Raw genomic sequence first — 21,028 nt, forward strand, 5'->3', positions numbered from 1 at the left:
TGAAGATGATCTTCACTGATTTTGGCCTGAGATATTTGATTCCAAATAGGTTGGACCTGGGCAAGAAAATCATTCACAGATTGACCTGCTTCTTGTTTCAGATTATGAAGAGTAGTCCACAACTGATAATAGTGGGCAAGTCCAGTGGTCTGATATCGATTAGCCAAAAAATCCCAGATTTCTTTTGCAGAGTCATAATTAGCAAACTGGATGTGGATGGACGAGACAGAGGTATTGCGAAACCAGGTGATGATCTGATGATTTTTACTATCCCAATCCTCAAGACGGTCAGCAAATTTTGCATCAGTTTCATCGTTCTCTCTTGTCGGCGCAGTGATATATCCAGTAACAATACGCCAAAGCTTACGACCTATCAAAAAACTTTTCATTCCTTGAACCCAAAGATTATAGTTGGAACCAGTCAGAACTGTTGCAATAGGTCTTGAAATATCAGATTTCTCCATTGATAACAAGATGGGGAGAAAAAAAAATGGTATAATAATAGGTATGAAAGAATGAACCAAAACAGGTTGTAGAGAGAGCAGAGAGACCCCAAAAACTAGAAATAAAAGCTTTATGGCTCTGATACCATGTTAGAAGAAAGAATACAAGTAATAAAGAAAAGGATTGTGTATTTGTCTGTGTCTCATTTACAGAGATATTACATCTATTTATACATGAAAATATGAACTAATTTGGACAAGAATAATAATTGCTATAATTATGCTACACAAATCTCCTATAATCATGCTAATTGCTGTAATTATGCTACACAAATCTCCTATAATCATGCTAATTGCTGTAATTATGCTAACAATTTAAAAAAATTATTTATTTAAATAAAATTTTTAAATTTAATTTAAAATTAAAATAATTAAATTTGATATTCCTTTTAATTCAATTGAATCATAATTTAAGTCAATCATGATCAGTTATGATTCAATTTCGATTTAGGAATCGGCTTAGCCAAGTCTATTATTCAGTATTCATGTTGAATGAAAATAGAGTTAATTAAGAAAAAAAATAATTAAAAAAAATAACATAAGCTTAGTTGATTTGAAGAATGACGAGCAATAATTATTAAATTTATTTTTATATTAATTTAAACATTTTATAGTCACATTCCAATAAATATTATTTTTTAAATATATATATATATAGAATCAAATTCATCTTCCACCTCTCGCCAACCCTCCTAGATTAAAAAGAGTATAAAATAAAATTAAGCACCAGGTATATTGAAGAGGAAAAGAACATTTTGCCATCTAATCTATGACGTAGATTTTTTAATTTTTTTATTAGATGTATATTTTATTAGAGAGTCGAATTAAAGTATTATTCAGAGTGAGCGATGTCTTGATTATTAGATTAAGCCTTGGTCAATCTACGACGTAGATTGAAAGGTTAAATATTATTATTGATTAATTAAAAAATTAATATGTAATGAAGAAAAGTAGGTCTCAAATTTGAATTCTTTTATTCATTAATACGGTGATAATGATTATGAAAAGGAAAACACTAGCTATAGCTAAAAAAAAATTAAGTAAATTTTTATCATGAAAATCATATTAATAATATTATTTTAATAATTAATAAATTTATTAATTATTTATAATTATTTTTAAATTATAAACAAAATATGATCATTATAAATTTAAATTTATATGAAAATAAATATTAAATTAGATAAAATATTTATATTTAAATTCATATATTTATTATATATTTTTTAATTTATTTTTATATAAAATTTAATTTATGTTAAATGCATTTTTAATAAATAATATAAAAATATATCATTTAATTAATCTACAAGCGTCATACTAATTCTGCACAAATTTTTACTCTCAACCTTGGAAAGAAAGGCCTAATTGACCTTATTGGTCGTGGAAATTTATTTATTTATTTAAATGATTGTGGAAAATAATTTGGGCTTCCTCTAATGTGAATAAATCAAAATTGAAGAATGCAGTATTTGAAAGTGAGGCCTAATTTATCTTTATTTTCTCCATATATATATATATATATATATATATATATATATTAGGATTTGATGGGTTAATGCTATCATCTAAACCATTTTTATTATTGTATCTTATCGTAGTTTTATGTAGTATTTAATGTGGCAGATAACAATTTATTAATATATTAATAGTGAAGTAAAATTAGTAAGAATTAAAAAATTTAAAATTTAATTAATAATTTTTATAATATGAAAGAGAATTATAAAAATTTGAAAAATATATATATATTTTTTAACTTTTATCGAAAAAATATGACTGCTTTTGTTAACTTTCCAACGAAGAAACCGTTGCTTTTGTTTTCGTTTTCTCTATTTTTTTAATTTGTAATTAGCTAATATTTTAAATCAAATTATACATATATTAATTATCATAAATAATTTAAAAAATATACTCAAAATTGACCAAAAGGAATATTCAACAAAGCTAATGCAAATGCTACGCATCGTTAGGTGGAAAAATGAATGACAGGGCGGCAATTGAGAGCTCCATGGCAAAACGAGTTGTGGCATTTTAGTAAATTCACAAATAAAAATTTCATATTAATTAAATTAATCATAGTTGTTCGTGGAGACGAGTTGCAGCCCAGGGTGGAGGCCCTCTCTCTCTCTCTCTCTCTCTCTCTCTCTCCAGGTATAAGAAGGACGATGCGATGTGAGGCCCCCGGGTTTTTAGCCTTCTTCAGGGTTGAAAGTTGAAACCTTCGCCTTTATATCACATCCTCCTCTCGTTCTCTCTTTCTTCGGAAACTTCCTGCACCACCGTTCATGGGTAAATAAAAAATTTCCCCTTTTTTTCCAGTTTGTGTGTTGCTGATTTCCATTGGAATTTCTTTTTTAATTTATTTGTTTATATTGCATGGTTTCTTTTTCTGTAGCAACCCTTTGTCTTCAATTTTTAACCTCTTACTTTAGAGGTTATAATTGGTTTATAATTCTGTAATTTCTTCTTGAACTGAATATAACAAATTTCTGTAAATCCCATTTCAGATTTTTCTTTCTGGACGTTGTTTTTTCTTTTTTTTTTTTTCAAAAAAAAAAATTTCATGTTCATCTTTGATTATTTTTGGATGCAGATATGTTTTTTGTGAAATGTAATTGTGATACATGTCTTGATTTTGAGAAATTGATTACAGGAATTCAAGAAATGGAAAATCTAAGCAATTATTTCCCCTTTAATTATAGTGCAATTATAGGTTGTAAACTTTCCTTCTTAGTAGCAAATAAAAGTTTCGCTGATTATTTTTTGGTATCTTAATTTACTATCAATTTCCAATTTTTGTGAAATTGCCATATTCTTGTAGATTGTGTAATTTTACGGAATATCCTTGTTAGGACCTTCATATCGATTTCATCTTTTCTTTTGCTGATGGTAGTCCAGAATTCTGTAAATTTACATGGAATTCTGAACTCGTAGTGATAATAAGTTAAACTGCTCCCGTGTATGTCATTTTAATTTTTAATGTTATAATAAGAGTTTTTTCTCCTATGCTGTTCAAAATTCTGCTCTTTGTCCCAGGTTTATATGCCCAAAACTTCTCTTAGTTACCTGTGTGGAAGAGTTCTGTTTGTGTCTTAGCTGCTGCGAGATTTTCATTTTATCTCCAGCCTTTGCTTTAATTTCAGTGAACAATGGAAGTGAGTTGTAGATTTATGCATTTTTTGTCTCTTGTTGAAAGTGTATGTACTTGGACTTCTATTAATAATAAATGTTTTTTTTTAATCCCTCTTCCATTCAGGTGAACATCTCTTACATTCGTTGAAACTTTGGCCTGCATCTGATCTGTTTCATTAGCTATCTGCCTAAAGGTTCGCAATTCATTCTTTTCCATCTTCATCAGAATTATCTAGTCAATCACAAAAAATAGGGAATGCTGAAAGATGTTAAAATGCGGAATTTCTTCCTCTGAAGTTGACAAGATCATAGCTCCATGTGGTGGGCTACCTTTGTATATCCTTTATGAGGCTGACCATTTAACTCACTGCCCGTTTCATTGTGCTCAAATGCTTGGTGTGACAAGAGATACAGGAGCTCATATCTTGTCAAAGTACGATGTTTGTGAAGATGGTTGAGCTTTTAGGCTATTGAGAGCAATTCCATAAATAACTATATCAGTCATATTGCCTTAGCAAGTATAGTAGCTTTATTTTGTTCAAATATTGTAGCTCGAAATGGAAAACAAAGGGCATGTGTTGATGCAGAAGTATGAGATAGGCAGATTGCTAGGCCAGGGAACCTTTGCCAGAGTGCACCATGCAAGGAATCTTCGAACTGGAAATAGTGTAGCCATCAAGATAATTGACAAAGAGAAGATACTGAAGGTTGGAATGATGGAGCAGATTAAGCGAGAAATTTCGGTTATGAGACTGGTTAGACATCCAAATATTGTAGAACTTTATGAGGTTATGGCTACCAAAACCAAGATTTACTTTGTCATGGAATATATTAAAGGCGGTGAGCTTTTCAACAAAGTAGCTAAGGGGAAGCTCAAGGAGGATGTTGCAAGAAAATATTTTCAACAGTTGATCAGTGCAGTTGATTATTGCCACAGTAGAGGAGTATCTCATCGTGATTTGAAACCAGAAAACCTACTCTTGGATGAGAATGGGAATCTAAAGGTTTCGGATTTTGGTTTAAGTGCCCTTGCAGAATGTAAGCGACAGGATGGATTACTTCATACTACCTGTGGGACCCCTGCTTATGTTGCTCCAGAAGTGATAAACAGAAAGGGTTATGATGGATCCAAAGCTGATATTTGGTCATGTGGGGTGATCTTATATGTTCTATTGGCTGGCTATCTGCCATTCCATGATACAAATCTGATGGAGATGTATAGGAAGATTGGAAAGGCAGAATTTAAATTCCCTAATTGGTTTGCACCTGAAGTACGCAAGCTTCTATCAAAGATCCTGGATCCAAACCCTAGCTCAAGGATATCCATGGCCAAAATAATGGAAAACTCCTGGTTTCGTAAGGGGTTAGAACCTCAATCCCTAATCATTGAGACAGACACAAAAGAACCAGCTTATCTGGATTGCGATGCTGTGTTTAATGTGGACGAGAGTAGCTGTGCTGTTACAGAATCCAAGCAAGAATTGGCAAAACCTTGTAACTTGAATGCATTTGATATCATCTCCTATTCTGCAGGCTTCGACTTGTCTGGCTTGTTTGAGGAAAAGGAGAAAAAGAAAGAGGTGCGGTTTACTTCCAACAAGCCTTCCGTAATCATCATCTCAAAGCTTGAAGACATTGCTAACCGTCTGAAGCTGAAAATAAAGAAGAAGGATGCAGGCTTGTTGAAATTTGAAGGTTCAAAGGAAGGCAGGAAAGGAGCACTGGGCATTGATGCAGAAATCTTTGAGATCACTCCTTGTTTTCATTTGGTGGAAATGAAGAAGTCCAGTGGAGATACACTGGAGTATCAGACAGTACTAAAACAAGAGATTAGACCTGCACTCAAGGACATTGTTTGGACATGGCAAGGAGAACAGCAGCAGCATCAGCAACAGCAAATATTAAAACAAGGAGAGCAACAGGAGCTACAGCCTTCTCAAGCATATGCATTGGAGGCTGCTTCATCTCATAATACAACCTAAATAAATATTCTCTCGCAATTAATTTGTGTATCCTTGGCCTCTTTGTCAAGGAGAATTTAATCCTTGTGACAGTATACAACTTATCAGTATAAATGGGTGGATGCTTCATGATGTGTATATATATATTGGCTGTATTTAATCATATCACTGCTTGATCAGCTAATCACCAAAATGTGCAAATTTTCCGTTTAGCTTCATCTTTTTCATTTGTAATTTGCGATAATCAAATTAGCAGCAAGGTTGGCAAACGTTAGCTGCAGGGATTGTTCTATTCCTTACGGTATCAAAAGGTTTGTCGAGAGTTTGGTTGTTTGTTGTTATCTTTGGAAGGCATTTTTCTCGTTGGTTTTGGGTGGCTAAAAGATTGTTAACCAAAGGTATATCCAATTTTGGATTCAGCTAGAAACTGAAATTGACTAGAGCATGTCCAACTGATTCAATTCCGATTCATCCCTTGACCAAATATTGAATGTAATTAATCAATGAAAGTTAGCAATAAATAAGAGAAATTAAAGCATCATCGCGTGGAAAGCCAATTAAATCATTCGAAAGAGACAAAGTAATGAAAAGGAAACATCAATCGGAAGAAGGAGATGGAGCAGTTAAAGTCCTCCACAAGTAACCAACCACTTGCCAATTGCCATGTCTGAGAAAAATCTTTCAAACATCAAAAGATCGAGTGGAAATGGGAGCAGGATGGATACTGACGAAAATTGTTGTAATTAATTTCATGCTTGAGCTTGGAAAACCAACAACCATCACTGCTATAAATATCAATATCAATCAAAGTGGACACGTACTCTATTCCTTAACCGAAATTTTTCAGAGGAAAATTTGTGACAAGGGTTTGGTGAAGACTATTAAAGAAAGTTTCATTTACAAACACTCTTGTTGTTTCTAATGCAAACAAAAGCAGCCAATTTTCGTGCCCTTTCTGAATCAGCACAGGGAATCCCAACGACTGGTTTTCTACCAAAACAAAAGCGCAGCAATAGCATTGTGAATTTCAAATGATTTTTTGTCCCCTTTTCCTTTTCCTTTTTCATTGCCATGATTATTATTATTTTTTTTTTAAATTATGGCTAAAATATCTTCTAATAAGCTCCGATATTGGTCTTTACTCTTCAATGGATAATTATGGAGCAATTAAACTTCTGAGCCCACAGGCAACTCATCATCTAACTTCACCATGCTCATCAATACTTCTATCGGGCAAGTAGCCAGTAACTTGTATGTACAACCAAATCCTGTATTTGGTTCAGTCAATGCCCCACGGTTCCCGAAAGAATTTTTCCCCATGGAAAAACTGATTAACATCCTCCGAAATCAGCGCAAGCAAGAAATGGCTATCACGAAACCTTAAAAATCGCAACTTCCCGCTGCGCTAGTCTATCAAGGACGAAAATATTATTCACTTGTGAAAAAATAATTCTGTTTTTTTATTATTATTTTTTTTCTATTTTGAAATGCAATAATTTTTAAATAATGAAAGAAAATATAAAAAACACATTCACAAAACAATAATAACAAACACTTTTTTTTACTTATAATTTATTATTATTATTATAAATCATATTTTTTAAAATAATTAGTTAATTTTAATTATAAAAAACTATTATATAATCTTAGTATTAGAAAATTATTATTCTTGTTTCAAAAAGTACTTAACAACAAAACTTTTATTAGAAAAAACAACTTAAAATCATTTTTTAAATCTCAATCAAATTTTGAAAAATTAAATTTTCAATCCTTTTCATGAGAAATATCGACCCAAAACTTTTTAGAAAATTACTTCCAGCTTTGCACAAGCGAAAGTACCCATAACATCCAGAACTCTTTCAATAGTATTTTAATTGGGCAGGAGGGGGAGTCCCCCAGTCATGGAAATGCGAAAACCTACCCGACCATCATTAACATCTGTTAGTAATTTCACTAAACATCTGAATGAGCTACTCAAGAGGAGGAATAGCTCATTCTCTGAAGAACAATTTTTCCTCAAAACGGGGACACCCCCTCCCCCAAGCGGCACAATAAGTTAAACGGTTTGGAATTTTATGAAACCTAGATGTTACCTGATGCACAAGTGAATGCATGACACATGTAGTCCTATCCATGCTAACGTTAGTAAAATCAATCTCCCTTATAAAGAAGAGGAGGATACAATCCCGTCCAGTTTTCTAAGCTCTCCTACAAAAGAGGAAGTTTGCCTCTTCTGGACAGGAGGTGTACTTAAGTCCCTCATAATGTTATCATTTTTTTTTTTAATCAAATGACCAAAGCGACTGTACATCTGGGCTTGGGAATAAACCCCCAATATTGGGCCTAGTGACAGGTTGCTTCCCAACACCTTCTCCTGAACTTTGCACAGTCCAATCCTTCCTGCCAAAGAAAAGAGAAGGAAATCAGAAATCATATTACCATAACCAACTCCTAAACAAGAAATCAATTAATACAAGTCAGCAATATCGCCTAAGAGAGATGCATCAGCAGATAAGGACACAAATCATACAGCGCCAGAAATGAAGCAACGAAAAAAAAAAGAAGGGGGGGGCAAAGGGGGGAGGACAAGGGAGGTTGGAAAAGATCAGCATAACTTGACCCCCTACCAGATTTGACAAGGTCAATACAATCATTAAACAGAAGATCACTGGCATTCTGCAACCGAGATCAGCTAAAGCATCAACCTAAAAATCTTGATGGCAGCAAGTTCAGAATGTTAAAAAAAAAAAAATGCTTTTCTTTTTTTTTTTCTTTTTTATTTCTGTTGCATTTAACTTCAGTGTCAAATGCATCAACACCTCCTTCACCCCCTATATGTGGCCGTGAGGGTGTGAGCACATGTTTTCAATGGTGGGTTGAAAGGTATACATATGGTCACTACATCTGTGTTTACCATACTCGGTGCCAGATTAAATAGAACAGTGATCAAAGAAGCATATTGGTAATAATTTCAAAACAAGATCATATGCATAAATTCACATAACCCCAAACATGCACTCATTCTCAATAACAACTTGTATTTGAACATCCAACTTGATAACAAAGGATGAAAACTTGTCAAAATCAAGAATTTGAATGTTAAATATACAACTATAACTTCAAAAATAATTAACATATGTCCAAGGGAGGAAATGGACCCAAAATTTCTAAAACAGTTTCATAAAGAAAGCACTAGAAGATTATTCAACAGATTCAATTGATATTCTATCAAGAAACAGTTTCTTTTTTTTTTTTTTCTATCTGGCAAATAATGACAGCCTGAACTGTTGGAGACGGAGTACTCATATTACAGAATGTTCCAATTTAAAAGGAACTGGGTCTGACAATCAACTGAATAGAACTTTGTCCCTTTCTGGGCTTTTTAATATGCAAGAATGGTGTACTTGACTAGAAAAACAATTCAGTACACGTGCTTACTGTGTGGATGAGTTTTTAGCCATTGGATCAATTGAAAGATACTAGTCCAGAGGTGGAAAATCATGTGCACGGTAAGAGCATGCACACCACCAAATCAGTATCCTTTCCAATACAAGGGATTTTACTAATTCAAGCCAATACTTATGTTTTCAGCCAGTAGTCGACTACTGGCATTAGGCTCATCATGTTTTCACATCATACTCACATACTACATTTCGAATTCTTGGGCAACACAATATCCAAGGGCCAAAATTGAAATGGTTCATGATTATAAGTGCAATTCATAGCTTCACAAGTGTAGACAGTTCATAAACACTCTCCTAGCATACGCTAAATAAATATGACTACAAGATCCTAATAGATTTAGATCACTTAGTAAATGAATCCAAATCCTTATCAAGCACATAAAAATTGTTTTGATTGTATTAATGTTGAGAATCACTGCAAAAGGAGATAAAATGAAGGTATGAAAGGAAAAAGAAAGAGCATCTACATGTCTATGGAAACTGCAAACAAGCATCCAAAATGGAACCTTCAGCACGAACTATTTAAGTGAAAGGCAGCACCCTTGATGAACAACACCCACCCCCCAAAAAACACAAAACACAAAACACACACACACAAGGTAATGTTAGTCACAACAGCTAATGATAACATACATACAAAAGGGCGTGTGCATGTCAAGTGACGAGCTGTCCAACCCAGTAAAGTCAAACCCACATGCACAGGGTGAAAAATTCAACATGAAACACTGGTTCAGGGTTCCACTCCTACTACAATCCAGAACAACAAAGGCGACAAAAAAATATGTGCATTACAAAATTCTAGAACATTACTAAGCATAAAAAGATTTTTGGCATAAAAAGAACCGTTGAAGTGTGAGCACATAAGCATTCATTGACATGATGGATAGGACAGGATGGTTAACTAAAAGTTGGCAAGAGAATTGGATGAAGTGCTTGGGAAGAAATGAGGGGAAGTACAAAGATTGATATATTTGAGTCAAATAATAGGATGCCTAAAGAATTGCCAGCAAATGATAATTAAAATATTTCTCTTATCTTTCATCTGTAGAATTTGGAATTACCATAATGCATTAAGTAAGCACAAAAATCAGACCCATCTCATTAAAGTTATCTGAATGGATCTTTGATTGATCTCTAAATCTTTCATCAATGGCAAACAGATGCAAGTTTTCTCATTTTCCCATGTGCAAAAACAATACTACAGGTAAGAAATGTGACAAGAGGTATTCATAGGGTGATGCACTCACTTGGACCAACAATTAGCTGGAGAAAGCTTAAAAGAATGGTTGGTTGCAGTGTCTGTAGGACTCCAGTAAATTATTTCATTCCGAGCATTCTCCTCCAGAGGTTTCAGAGAGAAATGACTATCACCCTCTAATGGAGGGAAAAAAGCATTCTGTAACCATGGATCATTATCGCTTGAACAAGTGACTGGACTAAATGCCCCACCATTCTGGCCATTGCGAAGAAAAACCTTCTGTGGAGAATGAGTACCAGAAAGGACTTGGTCATCTTTTGAAAAAAGAGAAGCCATAGTTTTCTGAGATGAAGACGGCAAGACATCTTCCTGGTTTGATCTGCATCGATCTGGAGGTAACAGCCAGCTTCCTGGACCACCTACCAAACCTAAACCATCCTGAACAAGAGGAGAACTGTTCCACATTTGCCATGTTCCCTTCTCATTCACATGCACATCATCCACAGGCAGAGTGTGTGAATCTTGAGCCTTAGGAGTATTTGAAAACCAGTTAGAACCATTATGCTTTTCATCAGCAATTCGCAGTCGTGACAATGGAGACTCAATTGGAGATGGCTTGTTCGCTTCAGGAGATGCAGATGTGTTCTTCAATGCATGAGGCCTTTCCAATCCTATGTCTGATGCAAAACCAGTCCCCACATCCAACTGAAAATTATCAAGTGATTCTGACACAGGCCCAAGTAATGATATTGGATCAGAAACATAACATGGATCTTCAAAAAGCTCAGGTTCCTTAGGCATAAAGTCATGGGGCCCTTCAACAACACGAGGAAAAATGGGTTCAATGGGAGATGAGAAGCCTAAACTAGTGCTACTGGATACATTTGGATATGTTGAGAGAGTAAATGGCGATGGCAGCCCAAAATTGATTGGATTATCAAAAGGTTGTAATGATGATGATTGCCCATGTAACTGTGGGCTTTGAATTTCTGCTTGGGGCTTCAAATTAGGCCTACTAATGACATTTGAGTTAGAGGATGAAGTCATCGATGATGTGCGTGTAAATAATTGTTGCCATGATTTTTTAGGTGTTGTCCTTGCCGGTGTATCCGAGAGCACCTGCCATGAAACGGTCAACAATTTAATATAGATTTTCTTCCAAATGCAGTGCAAAGGTACACCGGTATTGTAAAAAAAAAAAAAAAATAAAACTCATGAAACTCAAGCACAACGCCATATGAGACTATGGACTTACTAATCAAAGTATATACGCACTCACAGTCAGTTCCCAAAAAGCATGGGCAACTAACCATAATGGAAGAAATTTTTCAATAACAATCTGCTATATATCAAAACTATGCAAAATCAACTCAAATGTCAATTTATCATAATTGCTAAACAGTACATTCTTTCAAAATTCCTTTAGAAATTGGCCATATCAAGACACAAGCACATCATGAGGACAAACTGAACAGAGAATGATAAGGTGATTTCAGCATACCTTACTCAGGCCACCAGTAAACATCCTAAAAAATTAAAATGAGATAAACAGCAAGACAACTTACAGGACGGTTTACATTCTTATCATCTCCATTCATACTTAAATTCCCAGCTACACGCTCAGGTGGACGGATATCCCTCCTATGGGCAGAAGTATGGCTATGATCTACAGAACTGTTTAACTTATTTTCTTTTGTAACATTCGCAGGAGTATTAGCAGTCTTTCCAAAGAAACCACTTCCTGTAAAAGCTCTAGAAGAAGACAAAAATGTACCCCTCATTCGATCCAGATACCTAGTTCCGGCATTTCCTCGGCTATAATTGCTTGCAAATGAATGCTTTAACCCATGTCCTGATTCAGTACTCTGGCCTTTCACATTGTCTGTCCCGGATTTTTGGTGTTCATGACGGTCAATTTCATTCTTCTTCTCGTAGTCCCGCTTCCGTTCACTTTCCTTACCTGCTTTCTTTTCCAACTCTTCAGTATCAGAATTACTCTTACTCGATCCCTTGTCTTTTTCTCTCCTTCTTTCCTGACGCCTCTTCTCTGCTTCCTTCTTACTATCTTTATCCCTGGTAGGCTGTGAAGATTTGGTTCGATCTTTTTCAGCCTCCATTTTCTCATCCCTAAGCCTCCTCCGTTCCTCTACCAATCTTGCAACCTCCTCCCTTTGCTTTCTTTCTTCCTCCTCCAAAAGCTCCTTCTCTAACCTAGCCTGTCTTCTTTCTTCAGCTTTTCTGCGTGCTTTTTCTCCTTTACTCTCATGATAGTTTGACCCATTTTCACCCCTTTTAGTCAACATGCCCCTATGATCTGCATCAGAAGAAGAATCCTCCTTCGATGAACTAATTCTAAAAATCTTTCTCCAAATCCACCTAATGCTCAAGAAAAAAGAAGTCAAGAGCTGGCATGCAAACACTACAACACCTGAATAAGATTTCTCAGCCAAACAATTCTCATCACCTCCGAAATACCCACTCCCATTCTTCCGCCAATAATTAGATTTCCCGGCAATAGACCCAGCAACCCAATTGCCATTTTCTAACCAATCCTGACTGCATATCCATCCATTGTCAGACCATGCCTTGCCATTCAGTATCTTTCCACCCTTGCCAACCAGATCCTTGATAATCCCAGAATTAGACATTCCCAATCCAGGAGGTACAGGCAAGTCTAAAACTGGCCTCTTGGAAATATGGCCACAATAAGAACACATAAATCTACCACCCCCAGGATTCTGATCCCTATACGGTGTCAAGCAGTTTCTGCACCTCCTTGTAGCAGTCTTTCGAAGCTTCTGCAATTCAATAGCTTCAGACCTTTTTCTCTCCCTCAATCGTGCATTTCTACGCACACGCCAAGCAGAGAGCTGAGGCATCAAAATTTCATACCAAAAAAGAGTGACCAAAAGCACAAAAACACAAGCGAGCCTGGGTGAGGTGATCTCAAATCGAAAAGCAGGTGGCAGAAGCTGTGAGAGAGCCCACAATCCTATAAGAGGAATAACTAACCAAGGTAGCATGGTAGCAACCCGGCGAGACCACTTCTGGATCACACAGAGTATACACATTATCCTCTTAACCCACACCTATCTTCCCCGTGTTGAAACCGAACAAAAAAAAAACCCTAGAAATCGGAATTCAAAATTCCACCCCTCAAAACAATGCTTCAATTGAAAACCCTAATTACTAACTTGCCGTCGGATCGAATATGAATCCAGAGCTATTCCACAAAGCTTCATGAACCCTAACAGCATTTGAAAAAGGGTAAAAAATAAATTCATTGAATCCGTCAAGAAAATTAGAAAGAGACAAATAACTAAACCAACATTATCGCTTCAATAATTGATAGAGATTAATCAGAAACGACCAAACTCAAGAAACGGATAAGATTTAGGGTTTGAACAAAACGGTGCCGTCCGTAGCCGGGACAAATGCGAGGGAGATTTGAAGACTTACAGATTGCGAGTCCATGGCGATTGGTATTTATTGAAATATCGAAAAAAATGAGAGCGAAAAGTAATTAGGGCTGCGAGTCGGGTCCTGCGACGGATTCTGGTTGAAGGCTGTGGGCGTGGCTCGTTCGTCCGTTCTTACCAGCGAAGAAACTGTGAGAATATGTGAGAGAGGGATTGTGAAAAAAGATAAGAGAGATGGAGAAGAAAATGAGGGAATGTAAATAAAATTAATTTTATAAGCAATCGTTAAACCGGAAGCTCTTGGACCGGCCTGCGTTATTACTAATTCCACGCCACTTTTTCTTACTAGCCTTTAATACATTTGCCTACATTATTAAATATTTTATAACTTATAATTAATTATGATATATATAATATTTATAATTAAATATTAAATACATTAATTAATTTATAAATTAAATATATATATATAATTCACATGACACAGATTCAAATCCACCCAACCAATCCTCCTATAAAAAAAATTATAAATATTTATTATTTCATGAATTAATATATTTCTATAAAAGTTATATATTATAATTAATCAAATCATTAATCTATAATATTCCTTTAATAATAATATCTTTAAAAAATATGAATGGATGAAATTATTGTTTAAAAAAATTATATTTTAAATTAATATTGCATATAAGTCGGCTCTTAATTTTATTTATGTTTGCAATTTATTTTTATTTTTAAAAAATAAATTTGATTCATTTATATTTTAATCTTTTTTATACTCAATCCTCCTACCAAAAAAAAATATTATTTCAAGGATTAATATATTTCTATAAAAAGTTATATACTATAAATAAATAATCCAAATATTAATCTATAGTATTCATTTAATAATGATGTCTTTAAAAATAATATGAATTCATGAAGTTATTGTTTAAAAATTGAAATTTAAATTAATATTGCATATATATTTATAAACTTAAAAATATAATTATATGATTATCACTTAAGAGAATATTTTATTTTCATTAAATTAGAATATCATAAAGCTGTATACTATAACATAATAAATTATGGATAAATGGGGATTATTTTAGTCTTATAGGATGACTTCATGATTATGACTTAGTTTTCACTAATTGCAACAATTAATGAGATGGAAGCAGTCAAAATATCAATTCAAAATAATAATAATAATAATAATTATACCACGATGGTTGCATTCAAAACAAATTTTCAAAAATTTCACCTTTTATTTTTTTTTATTTTTTTTTTTTGAGATTATTTGTTATATAAAATCAGGATAGCGTCAAAAGTGTTTTTTGAAAGGATCAGTATAGTTATGTACTATTGACTGTTGTTAATTAATGTAATCAACTTTATAAAAAATATTTTGAAATATTTACATAAAAATTATTTTATTAATTTTAAATAATTTTTTTTATTAAAATTAATAAAAATATAAAATCAAAGTCAATTTTATATTTTAAATTAATATATATATAATTGTTGAAGTAATTATATAATTTATTTAAAAAAATAACTAAATGATTTTTATTTGTAAAATTTTGATTTTCATATTTTAAATAATAAAAAAATATGAGCTATGCATAAAAATATTTTGTGTTATTATTAGCTAGCATGCATAAGAAGATAAATGTTATTAATTTGTAATTATTGTTTTAAGATAATAAAAAATGTCAAGATTATTAAAATTGAATTTTTGAAATTTATTTTTTATAAAACCATTTCAAATTTTAATTGTAATTGATTAATTACATATCTATATATACTAATTAAATAAATGATCTATTAAATAAAATTTTTAACTTCAACACTAGATTAATGTTGTATATAAAATTAATTAATTAATTAATTATACTCATTTTTTATATATTTTAAAAAAATCAGTGTTATATATTTAAAAATTTTCACAATGAAATATGATTAATTTAAAAAAAATTAAGACTGTCAATATTATAAAAATTTACTAAATATATGATAAAAAGGAAAATATACTGTTTATTTCTTACATTTTAATTTCATTAAACTATTTAGTCATTTTATTAAATTTTTTATTGGTCAATGCTAATCAAACTATTATCTAATATTTATATTTTAAAGAAAATAATTAGTTGATCCTTACATTTTGATAAATACTATTATTTAGTCATTTTATTTTAATGAAACTAATTAATTAATTTGTGTATTATGAAAAACATAATATATTGAAAAACATATTATTGGATAAAAATGAAAAGTTTACCATGTGAAGACTAAATTTGAATTTATATTTATTTTTAGAATGTTTAAGTATTTTCATTCAATTACTTGGATATCATTTTTGTGTTTTATCTATTGAGAAACAATTCTTCTTGATTACTTGGAGATTTAGATAATTGATTAAAATTTTCATATAGACAGTTTGTAATGGAGGAATTTCCCCCTAAAATGCACACGTCGGTGGCCCAAATTTTAGGCGCGATTTCAGTTTCATTCAACGTTCGATCAAGGCGATTCAGGTGGCGTTGGAAAGCTTATTCTAAGAGCTTTCTTTTCATATTTATTTTGTAATATTTGGTGGTCGAATGAGTGAGATATGGAGGAGAGAAATTTCAGGTTTTCCAAGCTTTTCGGCTAGATTTTCGGCGATTCGACCTTTGGATCAAAAATTCAAGACCACCGGCACGCTCTACTCAGCAAGAGTTTTATGACAATATAAATTTCAAAATTTTTTGACACCGAAAATCTGTTGAGTCCCACGGACTTCACAATGATTTTTTCAAGCGTTAAATGAGCTTATTTAATTTCATAAAAATTTTATTCTAACTCCTGGTAGTATCGGCTTCACATAGGTATCTTCATTCGCGATAATTTGACCAGTGCCCTGTTTGCTAGTTTTACAACCCCGCAAGTGCACGGATCGCGAATAAGTAATAAAGTAGTGTATAGAGTATCGTCCCGTGAGGAATTTAATTAGTAAATACTAAACTACACACTAATTTTAGTTGTCTAGGATGTCGAATAAAATGAGAGAATGAAACTTGTCTATTTTAAATGCTAGAATAAAAAAATATGATAAACCTAAAATGGATAGTCTATTTTGAAATAATTCTGGAATTAAGATTTCACACTTTAATCTTGCTATGAATGTAATCCTGTCTATTTACTAGACTGAGAATCGTTTGCCTTGATGAAAATTAATCCTAAGATATCCTAAGTCCTCTCTCAAGGCACCTAAGTTGTATTTTAATTAACCTAAACCCTACTTTTGTGGTGATTAAATTAATTAAAATCCTTTAAGATCTTTGACTAATTTCGGAACTCCACAAAGGTCATCAGTCTATCTCTAAGTCAGATTTTCTAGGTTCAAAATCTTAATTTTTTAATATTAATCTTCACCTTTCAGTCTTTCAATTAATATCTGTAATCAATACTAAGTGGGTACTAACACATAGCATTCATTAAGATCACAAGAAATTAAATTAAGGAACAAATCTCAAATCCAATAAACAAAACTTAATGTTTGTCCATAATAATGATTACAAGCATTACTCTCCTAAATTCAGAATATAAAAATTACTGACTCATAGTAAGTTCAGCAAACATGATAAAAATGAAGTAAAAGACAATAAAAATCGTCTAAAAGAAATAGAATGAAAGAACCGAAGAGGGTTTGCAGCTTTGATATTGTGAAACTTTGGCTGAAGGCTCCTCCTTGATACTGATGTCCTGCTTTTCTAGATGGCTATGAGAAAGTGATTATACGGCTCTGGGATTTTCCTTCTCTCTTCCTTTTTTCTGTTATCTACAGCCTCTATTTATATTAAATGGCCTAGGGTTAGGTTTTCAAAGTCCCTAAGGCATTAAAAGTATGTTTTGAGTGCAAAAGACTGGAGCTATAATTAAATCAGGAAACTAGCTGCCGCACGATATATGGCCCATGTATCACTACATGGCCCAGGGCCATGTAACTAATTGGAGTTCTGAAGATTTGCATCTCATGATGTCACATAAGGTGACACGGGGGCGCAGCTAGTTACACGGGTCCAAGTACACGGCCCGTGTACTTTTATTCTTCAAAGAATTCTTCAAACCTAGCCAGGCAGAGACTTACACGGATTTCTATGATTTACATGGGTCTGAGTACACGGCTCGTGTACTGCATTTCTTTCTTGTCTCTTTCAGCTTTCCCTTGGCAGCAGGTTACACGAGTCTGTGTCTTTGCTTACGCGGCCCGTGTAAAGTGTATCAGCAACACTCATCTTCCCTTTGTGTTTTTCCAAGCTTTTTTTTGTACTCCTTTACCTTGGAACTTCATCCAAACACCTGAAATAATGCAGAAAATATGAATTGAGGGTTTGTCAATGGAAATCACAAAAGTTAATAAAATGAATGACTATGCATGAGATTGCTTGCCTATATGCTATGAAATAGTATACAAATGTGCTTAAAAAATCTATATAATACAAGTGTATCAAATACTCTCAAACTCAAACTTTTGCTTGTCCTCAAGCAAAATAAAAAACTGTTTTAAAATATGTTTTAGGGGATAACTTAGGAATATAACCAATAATTCGATAAGCACATAATTGAACTCCTTCAATCCTTCATACCAATTACCCTCTTTCAAGGCATAAGGGTTTTAATAGCTGCCTGCTTAGAACTTGCTCTTCCTTCATGGTGTTTCAACTAGTTATTCCTCTATGCAAGGCTATTAATAAGTCATAAATAATCTGTTTTGTTATGATCAACTTGAGAAACACTTACTCTCCCAAATTTGCCTCTATTATGGATAATTGTGATGAAGTGACTCAATTTTAACTCCATAGGCATATCTTAATTTTCTATCTCCACTAATGTAGTATACACATTTTAAAAGATCAAAAGGTCTTTAAAAGGGTTGTAATAGGGCTAAAGGGATAATGACTTGGTTGCTAATGAAAGGTTTTTAGAGAATGCAAATATGAGGATAGTATGTATGCATAAAATATCAAGTATACTAAGTTTATTCTACTGATTTTGTATAGAGAGGAAGGGCTTTTGGTTTCTTATAGTGCCAAGCATGCTTCCATGATACTTATCTTGGGACTTCTTCTTCTTCTCTCTCTCTCTTTTTTTTTTTATCTCCTTTTTGTCCTCTCCCCCAAACTCATTGCTTTTGCTACGTTGAAAAGGAAAATTTTTCTTTGACTTCAATTGCACACTTGCACTCTTTCTTGAGTTCTACATCCTCTCTCCATATTTATATATTATTTTTTTATTGCACTTAATATACTTTTTACTTATGCATTTAGTTTCCTCAAAAGGGTAGGATAGGTGTTTAGGCTAGGGGCTAGGTAAATAATATGAATAAATAATAAATTCTAAAGGATAAATATAGATTTCAAATTGGCTACGAGGGATATATATTTTAATTAAGGGTGGCTAAGGCTTAGTGAAGTTATATCAAATAATGCCTTAATCGTCTCTTCATCAAACGTATACTAGGATTTCACCTTGATAGGTCTAAGAGACATGTTCTAGAGCTGGTGAGGCATTTTTAGGTTTGCTTGTATTTCAAAAATTTTCTCTCAATTTTGCAAGTTTAATGTGACAAATTAATAGCTATGAAGGGGTTTAACTAGTTTAGCTCCATTAAGTTGATTAAGTTCTTTACAAATAACAAATTAAAGTCCTTTTTGCCTATCTAGATATGTTCATTCTTCTATCCCGTGGAGTCCAATTATTAGCTCACTAGAATTTTTAGTTATAGTTCTAAGTTTCAAAAACTCAAGGTTCAAAATTTTCAAAATTTTTTTGGAATTTTGATACACAAGTATAATATAGATAATTTTAAGCAATGTAATGATATGCAATGCATGGAATGACCTTGTACCCTCAAACTCAAAGCAGACATTGTCTTCAATGTCAACACAATATGCAAAATTAAATGATAAGCACATAAATTATGAGAAAGCATATTATGTGTTAAGAATTTGAAAGTTTGAACAAAAACCAAGTAAAGCAGACTTAAGAGTGCAGTTTAGGACTAAGGTATATGAAATTATACAATAAAGAAGCTATTCCATAGTCCTAACTCTAAAAGGTCTCTGATGGTGATGATGGTCCGTCTTCATCGAGCCTCTCCAGTATCATGTCCAGCTTGTTATGGGCTTCTTGGAGGCTGTCCTTGAATGCCTGCATTCTGTTATTGAGCATGGTCTCCATATGCTGAAGGTATGTAAGGACCGGGTCTGCAGGTGGTGGTGTATATGGAGGCACTCAAGTGGGAGACTCATGATAGAGTGGGTCTTAGGCTTCCTCCTGGGCATGTGAGGGTTCACCAGGGCCTTATCGTGCTTCTTCTCTCCTAGGGATAACATTCCCTTCAGCGTCAATCAGGTAGCAGGTGTTGTCGACCTATCCCCATAGATACGCAGATGGTCTGATCAATCTTTGAGGTCCTAGTAATAGAGCGCAGCCTGTGACGACCTGGAACGAATTCGAAGTGGAGAGCGATGGCTGTGATAAGGCCACCAAGCATGATTTGCCCTGTAAGCTGGTGAGATAAGCGACGAAGGTGGTTGCAGAAGAAGAATTCAATGCTGTAGCGTTGCACGGTGACCATACACCAAAAGAATAAGAGTTTGTTGGCATTCACTACACCCAAGCTGTCACCGCAGCCCATGATAGTGTGTGCAGCTAATTGGTGCATGTAACGCAAAACAGGGCTGGTGATACTTGTAGATTTTGACTTGCTAGAGTTGTAAGGCTCTGTGTTTAGGGTTATAGAACTCCAGAAGTCAATACTGTTGTAGACCATTTAGTTCTGTGGGATCTCTCAGTGTCTGGTACTATCGAATTCAAAGATGGCATTGAACTCATCCATATTCATTACCCGGTCGACACCAAGGAGCCGAAATTCAATTCTGCCCCTGTTCTCCCTATCAGTGAGCCATAAAATGGCCTTGAAGCTCTCCAGAAACTCTAATGTGGTGTACCGGTAGATAGGAAATTAGAGTTGGGCGAATTTGATCCACCCAATGCTGTAAAGGAGTCCGTTGATTTTGTTTTGTAGCTCTATTTGTTCCAGTAGCCCAAAATCTATGTATTTTATGGAGATTATTTTCTGGGTGTGAAGCCGAGTGCATAAATCTCTGTGTGTGTTGGGGTTGCAGTGGAGGTGGTGGAGGAGGTGGAGGTGGTGCTACCCTTGTTCTTGGGCATTGTGGTGAGGAGCTGCTTCCTTGTCTAGAGGGAGAGCCCACTCTTCTTGCTGGTCTCTTTGTAGGTGCCATTTGTGACTTTGGGAGAGGGAAAGCTAGGGTTTGGTGTGGGGAGAGAAGATTTGAGAGGTTTTTATAGGCTA

At 33.8% G+C, this 21,028-nt stretch overlaps 2 protein-coding genes across 2 annotated transcripts; one reads left to right on the top strand and one right to left on the bottom strand.

Moving 5' to 3' along the window:
* Positions 1–2,592: 2,592 nt before the first annotated feature.
* Positions 2,593–5,759, top strand: LOC110651010 (CBL-interacting protein kinase 2). The gene is made up of 2 exons (XM_058144201.1): positions 2,593–2,792; positions 3,760–5,759. The coding sequence occupies exon 2, from the start codon at positions 4,193–4,195 to the stop codon at positions 5,615–5,617; it is 1,425 nt and encodes a 474-aa protein (XP_058000184.1). The 5' UTR covers positions 2,593–2,792; positions 3,760–4,192; the 3' UTR covers positions 5,618–5,759.
* A 1,979-nt stretch (positions 5,760–7,738) lies between these two features.
* On the bottom strand, positions 7,739–13,925 carry LOC110651009 (stress response protein NST1). The gene is made up of 4 exons (XM_021806187.2): positions 13,718–13,925; positions 11,824–13,505; positions 10,308–11,377; positions 7,739–7,996 (listed from the first exon to the last, which is right to left on the bottom strand). Exons 2-4 carry the CDS (start codon positions 13,327–13,329, stop codon positions 7,879–7,881), a joined length of 2,694 nt encoding a protein of 897 aa, XP_021661879.2. The 5' UTR covers positions 13,330–13,505; positions 13,718–13,925; the 3' UTR covers positions 7,739–7,878.
* Positions 13,926–21,028: the final 7,103 nt, after the last annotated feature.

This window comes from Hevea brasiliensis, chromosome 3 (assembly GCF_030052815.1).
Source record: "Hevea brasiliensis isolate MT/VB/25A 57/8 chromosome 3, ASM3005281v1, whole genome shotgun sequence".
NCBI classification, from domain to species: Eukaryota; Viridiplantae; Streptophyta; class Magnoliopsida; order Malpighiales; family Euphorbiaceae; genus Hevea; species Hevea brasiliensis.

Coding starts and splice junctions, on each gene's coding strand:
- LOC110651010 (XM_058144201.1), top strand. CDS start 4,193: ATGGAAAACAAAGGGCATGTGTTGATGCAGAAGTATGAGATAGGCAGA.
- LOC110651009 (XM_021806187.2), bottom strand. CDS start 13,329: ATGTGTATACTCTGTGTGATCCAGAAGTGGTCTCGCCGGGTTGCTACC. Junction 11,378..11,823: donor ATAAGAATGTAAACCGTCCT/GTAAGTTGTCTT, acceptor GTTTCATGGCAG/GTGCTCTCGGATACACCGGC. Junction 7,997..10,307: donor CCAGCTAATTGTTGGTCCAA/GTGAGTGCATCA, acceptor TTTCTTTGGCAG/GAAGGATTGGACTGTGCAAA.